Consider the following 10,610-nt stretch of genomic DNA (forward strand, 5'->3'; position numbering starts at 1 on the left):
CCACACACACACACACACACACACACCACACACACACACACACAGAGCAGCACACACAAAAACAAGACAAACTTAAGTGAGAACTGTGCAGCTCAGGCGAGCTGAGGGGAAACTCGCCAGTGACTTTATCCCGACCTGCTCGCCCATCTGTGGACGGTGGGAGATCTGCTGGAGGGCAGGGGCCGCAGGGCGCCGCGGGGGAGAGACGGGGGATACGAGGAGAAGCCTACGAGTCACAGAGAGCGTCACAGTGTGAACCCTTCACCGCTCAAACATCGGTTCTCTAAACGTAGATTCTTCTCAGCACAAGTTTACAAGCTGCAGAAGAAAACCGAGGCGTCACATGAGCCGGGCTCTTCGTGTGTCTGAACGCAGCGTCGCGTGTAAAGAGTGTCAAAGAGCCATTTGAAACAACGCTCACACAGAAAAAGAAAAAACAACAGTTGGCTGACGCCTCAGAAAGCCATTACTCTGCTGTCTTTTTTATTTTAAGCACAATATGGAGAGATTCAAGCAGAACACGTTTACTTGGGACCGATCTAGAAATATCGTGCAAAGCTCAGCGAAGCAAGAAGAGTCCAATTAACTCGTCCTCGTTAAAAAAAAGAAAAAGACTCCACCACATTGGAATAAACAATAAATGTTCCTTTTGAAAGGCGCCTGTTTGAAGTGATGAACAAACAGCAGACGTGGGACATGAGGAGAAGCTTCTTCTGTTTGGACACAAATCCAAACGTTCTCTGAAGGAGTCAAACGATCATCAAAAGGTCTCAAGACTTGACGGGACTTTCTTAAACCGGTTCTTCTGGGACAACATCCAGAGTTTGGTTTCATCAGTGTGAAAGGGTGCGATGCTGTTTCCTACCTGTGGGCGGCGCTGTGGGCAGGCGCGCCGGAGCGACGCAGAGCGGCAGGAGGAAGGAGAGCCAGAGAGAGCACCACAGAGGCGTCATCCCTCTGGACGACGAGGTGACGCGCGGAGCAGCGAGGCCCGACCGGGACTCAGACAACATCCTCCGTTTGCATGCTGTCCGGCAGAACGGCGGCCTCCGGCGTCGCGAGAAACTATCCGACAACTCCCCCCGACAGCGACCTGCAAAACAAGCAAACAAGACAAGACGTGAGCGTGCTGGTGTCCGATCAAGGCCCAGATTTCACCCAGCTGGAAAATGCAATCAAACAGAAAACAAAGGATCCACAAACGGTGAGATGTGAGACGTGTGCAGGCTGCACGTTGAAGGCAGCACAGCGCAGCGCCCTGGGCTCTGCACACATGCTACCATATTTTGACCTGACATTCCACACAGATTTCAAGGATCAGGGTGGAAATCTCTCTTTGCAGATTTTCTCAGAAACTTTCTGAGAGCACCTGATCGTTGCGATGGATGGATGCTGGAAACACCAGCTTTAATAAAAGTTCATCACGTCTCTGTCCTGGTCCTGGATGAGTCCGGGGGGGGGGGGGGGGGGGGGGGAGAGACAAAGCGAGCAGGCCTTCATTCCTTCTCTGCTCCAGAAACTGGTCTGCATGCTTTAGCACCCGGCTGACACGGACTCCCTGATCCTCCTGCACCATGAGGAATGCTGAAGTCTACAGTATTAGTTGCCCGACGTGCCCGCCGGCTCGTCAGAGGAGGAGGAGGAGGCGTGACGGCTGCAGCGGCGGCGGCACAGAGCTCTGCCTTCTGTTTGCTTAAGCAGGGAGAAGCTGGAATGCAGCGAGGTGCTCGGAGAAAGCTGCGAGCGAGGTGCCCAGAAAAGCAAAAAGCACAAACCTCTCTTACACACACACACACACACACACACACACACACACTGACAACTGTTAGCATACACTTTAGCAGCTCTGTGCAGCTTCAGAATAGCCTTGGCTGTGAGATGTGCACCACGACCCGACAACAAAACACAAGCAAACACCTCAGAATGGGCCTCCCGTGCACACACAGAGGTGTATTGTACACACACACACACACACACACACACACACACACACACACGCACACACAGAAAGCCTGTGTTGTCTTAAGTCTTAACCGAGCTGTTTTCCTTTCTCTCCGAGGTCCTGTAACCCGCTCCCTGCTCAGCACAAACTGAAGCCCAGCTCTGTTTGCACATTATCGCTCCTTCACACACAAAGCAACCAACTCTGCACACACACACACACACACACACACACACACACACACACACATCCAATCCTTATCTAAACACTGCTCCTTTCATGCTTCAATACAGCGCAGCCTTTTATGTTCACTCTCCTCCTCCTCCTCCTCCTCTCTAAGCCCATCCTCACCTTCTCACAACACGAGACGCCTCCACGCCGCCGCCGTTTGTTTACACAGCTCGATAAGGCCCTTCGCTCTGCAGACGCACAGAGGAGCTGATTGCAGGCCTCGCCGGTTCCGAACTTTTTGTTTTCTCTGGCAAGGCAGGAGAGAAAATCTCTGCTCTTTTCTCTCGTGGGCTCTGCGCTTGAAGACGAAGTTCGAGAGTCCGTGAATGTCAACGTGCAGATGTGTCCAGACACGTCGCTGTAAGAGTGCCATGTAAGGAGAAAGTGGCAAACAGGCTCGCAGATTGAGTCCTCTGGTGACAGGCGATAAGTGAGAGAGCCTCAGGATGAAGAGTGACAAAGGAAATCCTGCAAGAGCTTATTTATTATCTATCTATTAAAATGATGCAGTGAGCTCAGGACTTTGAGGAAGACGTGCTGAACATCATGGGGGGAGAAATGTTCTTCCTCTAAATTGAGTTTTTAGGAACTTTCTGATATCTTAACGCCTAAATCTGTATTTTCTACTCTGTCCTTTTTCCAAACTGGCTCCGTTCTTCAGCTCCGACACATTCGAGCAGATGTTTCATTGTTCTGGCTCCGCTTCTTCCGGAACATCCGCACAGGTATCTGGTGTTCTCAGGGAGCGAGTCGGTCCAAGGCCCCCCCAGTTCTGATGGCGTGATGGTTTCTCCTCAGCATGATGAGGTGAGGGTGACACACATGTGACACGGTGTCAGGTCAAAGCGCTGCCACTCTTTCAAATGAAGTTTGAGAACCACACCGGCCGAGCTGAGCCCAATGATGTGAATCACTGAAGAGAACAGGAAGTCCCATCACCATGGCAACCTCCAGCAGGACCAGGACGAGCAGCTTTAAAGAAAGTTAAAGACACTGAGCCTCCTGCATTACTTCCCTCCTGTGGGATCAATTCTTCTTCCAGTGCTGCAGGTCATTCATTCTTAAATTTGTTTTCATGACGTTACTGGGATGACTGAGAGTTGTGCACTTTAAGGCATTAATGAAGCTCACGGTACAGATACCACCGTCTTTAGGGGGGAGGGAGGGGGAGAGAGAGAGAGAGAGAGAGAGAGAGAGGGGGGAATGACATGCAGGGAAGGAGCCTCAGCTCGGAGGACTGCAGCCTCCTTACATGGAGCGTGACCTTAAAGGAGGCCTACCAAACCTTCAAAAAAACTACAGATCGTCAGCCATGTTTTTTAACCTGAATCTGACACAAGTCATTGAGAGCAGCGTCTTGATTCCATCAGAACAGTAACACTGTGCAGGAGTTTGTACAGCATGTTAGCTCACTGAGGACTTGTTGTTTTGGTGTCACGGTTTCCAAACGGGTCACTAATTGATTGATTTGAACTTTTAAAAAAAATCAGCCGTAGAAACATGTGACAGCCCAAGTGTGATGACAATAAAGGTTTTTCTTTTCCATGACGTGACGAGAACGACACGGACACACGAGTCAGACAACGTCTGCAGCGGACAGAGACGGACTTCGAGCACAAAGGGCGAAAGTGAACGCTCTTTCATTTCACTGTTTTGTCCTTTCGTGTTATTCTAAGTTGGAATGACTCAAGTTTGATAATCTGCTAAATGTGACGTGAGGTTTAGCGAGTCTGATGGAGAGTCCTTCAGCGTCCTTTAAGAGCCGGGACGTTTTCACTTCAACTCCGATAGAAAGACGTCGACTCAGCTTTTTTTCTTTCATCAGACTCTACTCTCATGGATCTCGATTTCTACTTGACAGAAATGTGCAACCTCTGCAAGTAACCACCCTAAATGCTCTGCTTTTGGAATATTTACTGATGAAACTTGGAGAACTTTTTGGCAGCAGTGTGGACATGCTGAACGCTGCACATAAACTCTCCTCAGTTCACTGAAGGAAAAGGAGGATCCCAAAGACCCAGCGAGGAGTTCAAAGCCCTCGAAAACGTCTTCATGCTAATATTTTCTTAAAGCATGAAAGGGAAACACAACCGCTGCTGTGAATAATAGATGATCATTAATCATGCACAACCATCTTCTTGTTGTAGGAGCTCGGAGGCAGAAAACTGCTTTAACCGCGGTTCAACTCGCTGTCATCTCTCTGAGGATCAATGCGAGGCAGTCACATGCGAGTCACACCTCTGGAGCGTCAGGAAGCTTGAATTATTGAGCTGGATTGACTCTGTCATTTTTTGGGAGGGACAGGAGAGGAGGATTAAAGGTTGTTGTTGGTTTGTTTTTTTTGGAGAGAAAGACCCTCGAGAGGATAATCCTCCAAATCAGTGCTTCTTCTTTCTTCTTCTTCTCTCATTCATTCCCCGTCTCTCACCGCCCTCTGTTCAAAGCAAACGCACCCTCAGGTGAGAGGAGATATTGATCAGCTCAGAGGCATCACAGAGAGAGAGAGAGAGAGAGAGAGAGAGAGAGAGAGAGAGAGAGAGATCTGCATGTTAAAGCTGTCAGAGGAGCTGCAGGCTGTGGACCGCGTGGCCTCCTCTCAGGGCTGAAACTCAACTTTTACACGTGCAACGCACGACACACGACACTGTCTGTCCACGCGTTTGTCTCCTGCATGAACCAGAGGAGGCTGAATCTGACACACACACACACACACACACACACACCAGACAGAAACACAACTGTATGAACCTGAGACAACTGTCTTTGTGATTATTTTAAGAACATTTACAAATCTAAAAATGGTACAAGCATGAAAAGGTCATTACGCTTTAACAGCATCAGACACATTAGAAGAGCTTAAAGGGATATTTTAGTTTGGATTAAGTGCCATAGTCAAACACTTGTTTTTAAATATGGGACATTTAGTTCTCTCCTGTGCAGTCTCATCTATTCTGACTGTTAAAGTCTGAAATATGGAAAACCAAGTCCAGTAAGTTCAGAACCGGGTCTTGGAGTTTCTCCTCTGCATATCTGTAGAACAGGCCTGCTGGGGTCTCTGCTGCAACACGCACACAGTTGGTATTATTTGAATATGACTGTGAATCAGTGTGTTCGCGTACAACGATCAAATGAGACAAGTCGGAGGCAATTAATGCACTGTTTACTTATTTATAAAGGAGGAGAAGAAGAAGAGGCACCCTGAGCTGAGCGCACACAGGGACGGTGTCGGGCCAATTTGTGGAATGAAAAGAAGCAATCAGAGACTCTTCGGGAGCTGAAATGTGTCTGAGACTCCTCTGATGGAAACAGACGCGCGCTCGTTCTCGGGTCAATAGATGCAATTAATTTACAGCATTTACACAACTATTATCACGCGCATGCTTGTTTCTCGGATCCGGAATTTAATTGGCTGACGCATTACAAGACCAAAAAAAACAATAAATCTAATTCCAAGTCCCCCCACCCCCCCCCCCCCCAACCCCACCCTCCGCAAAGCTCTCTTTGAGGATGCAATAATCCGCTAATTTTCTCCGGTGATGACTTGACGTGGTGGGGAGTCAAAGCGGAGCCGAGTGGGCCCTAAATCACCATGTGAATCCCACTGAGGCGCGTGCGTTTGAAGAGGAGGGGATGAGTGATCTGCTGCTGAGGGGAGAGAACCGCACAGCTCGCTCATTCAGAAAGGGAGGAGAGAGAGAGAGAGAGAGAGAGAGGGAGAGAAAATAATGCTGCTTTCTGGAGAAACTTCAGAGGTGATCAGAGGCATTAGGGTGAGCGGCTGTGTGAAGCAGGCTGATGTGTAATTCATAAATCTGCTCCGGAGCAGAGAGAAGACGTCACTGCTCCAGCGAGGAGAAAAGGCGTGAACCAAACGGCGATACGAGTCAATACTTCACACTTTGACCGTGTAATAATGAATGACAACGTTTGATTTATTATGACAAAAAAAATATTCGGATCACGTGCATTTTATTGGCATCTGTAACTAATTCATACAGGACAGAATGGCGTGCGTAAATCCCTAATTTATACATCAAAAGTCTCTCACTTGGGTTCACATATTTTCAGGATTTTGAGGAAATCAAAGTCACAATTTTAACACTAAAACACGAAGCACTGCCTTTAACCATCAGGACAAACATCTTAAAGCAAGTTGATTTCCATTCAAAACTGCCGAAGAGGATGACCAAGTTGTCGCTCTATTGCAGTTTATTTTAGGGACAAGGCGTGCGTAATTTCACCAAGTCGTCTCAAACAAATTGTGGTTAAATCTATGCTCACTTTTTTTCCAAACTAACGTGATAAAATGCACCCAGAAAAGCGGCTTGACTCCGCTCACAGCAGCCGAAACGCGTTAAGTACGCACGGACCGAAGCGCACAGCGGCACCTGCGCCGTGTGCGCGGCCGTGGAGCTGGTCCTGCTGCTCCACGCTTCACACACAGTGCACACACTCTGAGGCTGCTCAACGCTCCCCGAGAGACCAGAGAGCTCAACCTGTCCGACCAGCATCTGCAAGCAAGTGAAGCTATTTCTGTGGCGCCTCGAGAGTGTGAAGAGTGTGATTCATACAAAAGTTAGAACAGCATTAATTACGTTTTTAAAAGGTTATTTACCCAAAGTATCCCGTCCTGACAGCAAATCCCTGTCTTTCAGATGTCACCAAGCATTCAGAAAAATAAGCCCGCCGATATTCTCCTGAAAATTTCACAGAAAATCCCCCACAAAACTTCTTTAAAATCCGTACGTCCTCGCGCTTTTGGCGGCAGTGAACAACAACAAAAAAAGAAAAAAGAAAAAGGTCAGAAATCCTCCCAAAGAGTTGACAGCGAGAGTCCTCGGCTCGGGCACACACAGACAACTTCTCCACTAAATCCCGTGTTCCAATGCGCGCTGCTGACCAGAGTGTCCAAACCACCGGAGAGCGGTGATCCTGTGCTGTGAGGCCGGGCTCCGGGCAGTGTGGAGCGGCCAGACGTCCCGGGACAAGTCGGTGGGTTTTGTCGCCGCGGATCAACGAACTCGGACTGGTGACTGCGCTCCGCTGGCTGCTTGTGAAGTACGGGCTGCACGGGTGCCGATGTCAATACACACTGACTGGAAGCCAGGGGAAGTTCCGGTTTACACCTCCAAAATAAGATGTTCGGCTCCGAGCCAGTGACGCAATGTTTTACTCAGATTTGCATAAAGAAATTAAAGACTGTAGCCTCATGATTCATAGTTTTAAAGAGGACTTTAATGAATAACAAATATCCCAGTTGGTTTGAAATAATTCAAAAGTAAAGAAGGCGACAGATCTTCATTCACAGCTCTATAAAGACACAAAGCCAACTGCTCATGTTGTGTCATTAAAATCAAGAAAGCCCCATTTTTAGTGCCCACTGTAAACCACTTTTCTTTTTTGTTGCCTTGGTGACAAAACAGATATCAGTATAATTGCATTTTTCCAAGCACTATATCAAAGTGCAAAATTCTTCCTATCATGAAAACCACAAAATATATATTTTTTTGTATGACATTTAAAGCAGATTTCTTTGAAAAAAATAAATACAATTGCAATCATAGTGCAAAACTACGGTGTTCCTCATAATGTTCACATCTGTATTGCCTTTCACACACACACACACACACACACACACACACACACACACACACACACACACACACACACACACACACACATCAGTTACTCCCATGTATCACGTTCTTGCGTCACGATGGACTCACACTAAACAATAACAAAACAAAATAAAAAAATAAAATAAAACTTAAAGACAATTGTGTGAGAAAACGTCGGTTTGATCTTAATTGAGTCATCAAGTGAATCACAAAATGCCACGCACTTACACAAAAGAAGCTTTTATTTTGAAGGCGGAGTCTTCGCAAGTGTTGCATGTGTGTGTGTGTGTGTGTGTGTGTGTGTGTGTGTGTGTGTGTTTGCTCTGCGCTCCTCCTCGGTCCCTCCGCGGTCCGGGATGCCTCCTGGCTGCGCGCCGCCGCCTCCAGGACAGACAGCAGCAGCGTCGGGGGGGGGGGGGGGATCACATTTCGGCGCGCCGCACCTCCGGGACCGCTGGAGGCAGCAAGTGACGAGAGATCCAAACGCCTCCCCGCTTTGCTTTAAATTCGTTCCGAAAAGAAGTCAAATGAGGCTTAGTGCTGCAGAATGAGCCCGAGATACGATTTCTGATTGAACAGTCGGTGTGAGGTTCAGGGAAACACCTGGAGAGAGAAATCTATTTACCATTTACACATTCGAGTAGTTTAGTGTTGTGGAATAATTCTTGTGACATGTCTCTTTGGTAATCTTCAGGGGCGCCAATAGATGATAAAGTCCTGAAAGACTCAGGGGGGCCTCGAGCTGCACAGGGGCCCTGCACCATGTCAGGGGTTAAAGGAGCCTCATGGTTATCTCGCCACATTCCTCACAAAGAAACAAAAAAAAGAGACAGAAGCTTCCAGGACCACCGATGGGGCTCAGTAGGACAAGAGATGGTTTTATTGAGATAACTTCATTAAAATCCAACTAAAAATGTTTTTTGTTTTTTTTTAATTTTTAGATTTCTTCTGCCTCTATTTTCTTTTCCCAACAATTTAAAATTAAAGACTCTGCACCTTTAAGACTAAACTAAGACTGGAACACAACATATGGAGCATTTTTAAGACATTTAAAAAACTCTCTTCTACTCAACATCTGATTGGTTGTTGTAACAGATTGCATTGTTTTTGTACACCAGGTGATGTGACTTATTTGTTTAATATAAATTAATAATCATCTCTCCATTCATGCACATTAAATCCAGTTAGAATGGAAGTTAGGTGTATTTCAGGAGATCGCAGCCAGCTCGGACTCGTGTTCGACCAGCAGCCCTGAAGTGTGCCGAGCCGACAGTAAATGACCATCAAGCACCCGTTTAATGTGCCGATATATACGGCCGCCTTCAGCTAATCACTGCTGTCCGGCCAGAGGTGATAGCACTCCCCGCTTTAAACAACACACCAATTACTGTCATCTCCCAAACGCTGTTTTCAGAAGGCCACTTTATGACGCCATAAAGCGGAGTGTGCCGCTGTCGTCAGGCCGAGGTGGGCTCGCCTCGCTGATTTGTGACGTCGACACGTCATAAAAAGCAGCAAAGGAGGAAGCTGAGACACAACCACACTTTGACCTGTTTAAGTTGACGTGATGTCTTCAGGACGAGGACGTCTGAGCCGACTTATCGAATGTGACTTCAGCAGTTCGTGGTTTATTTAGACTCTTTTTATGGACTAGAAGGTTGAGATAGACTTCAGGCCTCGTTTGTTTATGAGCCGTTAACGCGACGCCTCGTCTGTTTAAAACACGTCGTAAATGACGAGCAGGACGCTCCAACTCTCCCCGACAGCTTCGGCCTGTTTCAGGACGGATGGAGACGTGTTGACCTTATCGGGTTAACACTGATATCTTTATATATAAAAAACACACATTTGATTTCTGCATTCTGGGACACTTTGAAAACATGTATCCACATGTGGTGTGTTGCAATGCACTCTGGGTATTGTGACAGTGACATGCCGGTGGGTCTCTCTCGTCCTCTGTCACCATCAGAAGAAGAAGTTGCTCATACATCGATCAAAGTGAATAAAAATGAGAGCGGCGAGGAGGTGAGCGTGGCGCTGAATCGAGGTCGAGGAACACGTATGTGCTCTGTTTCTTCTTCTTCACTGAACTCAACGTTGTTTTCACAAACAGCCCTGTCGGCGTAACCATGAAGCCAACCAGCCGACCCTCCATGACTCAGCGTTAAATCATATTAGATGTGGCTACCACACCCACGCCACATATTTGGTGTTTTTAAATCAAATGATACTGATATTAAACTCAACTCAGGAGGAGTGAACTCTCTGCTTCTCGTTGTGCGACCACAGATCAACAATTCATCCGCCTGGTCGGGAGCAGCAGACCACCTGAGACCTGGACGGCTCCACTCAGCCTCCGTTTGGCTCTCAGGACTTCTGGAACATTCCTTCAGATACATTTGGACACAAACAGGTGACTCCGCCTCATGGGAAAGTCAAGCGGAGAAACAACAAGCAGTTTGTCATTAAAGTACGAGAGGAGAAGAAAAGAGTGGCGTGGTGAAGATGATTGAGGCCGGGGGGCTCGGTGACCTCGAGGACGACACCGATCTGTGAGAACCAACGCGGGGAGGGAGGGAGGCGAGCTCGGGAACAAAAGCCTGCCGGTCAGGAGGAGAGGTCATACAGATGGTGAGAATGCTCAGTCAGACAGCTCGAGTACTGATGGGCAAACTGACCAAATGACCCCTTCCTTATACCACACACACACACACACACACACACACACACACACACCACAACTGTTCATGTTGGTAGGAAAAACAAAAACTCCTCTCTGCACCCACGCAACCCCCTCACTTCTAATGAAGTCACACAAA

At 47.6% G+C, this 10,610-nt stretch overlaps 1 protein-coding gene across 1 annotated transcript in view; it reads right to left on the minus strand.

Moving 5' to 3' along the window:
* The window catches only part of fgfr3 (fibroblast growth factor receptor 3), a 52,379-nt gene extending 45,148 nt beyond the window's left edge, over window positions 1–7,231 (minus strand). Inside the window, exons 1-2 of the mRNA XM_079369773.1 lie at window positions 6,789–7,231; window positions 866–1,093 (exon numbers count right to left, since the gene is read on the minus strand). Of these exons, the coding sequence (XP_079225899.1) occupies window positions 866–1,013 (148 nt within the window). The 5' untranslated portion in view covers window positions 1,014–1,093; window positions 6,789–7,231. The remainder of the gene's footprint in view (window positions 1–865; window positions 1,094–6,788) is intronic.
* Between the last annotated feature and the right edge of the window lie 3,379 nt (window positions 7,232–10,610).

Source organism: Symphodus melops (genome assembly GCF_947650265.1).
Source record: "Symphodus melops genome assembly, chromosome: 19".
NCBI classification, from domain to species: domain Eukaryota; kingdom Metazoa; phylum Chordata; class Actinopteri; order Labriformes; family Labridae; genus Symphodus; species Symphodus melops.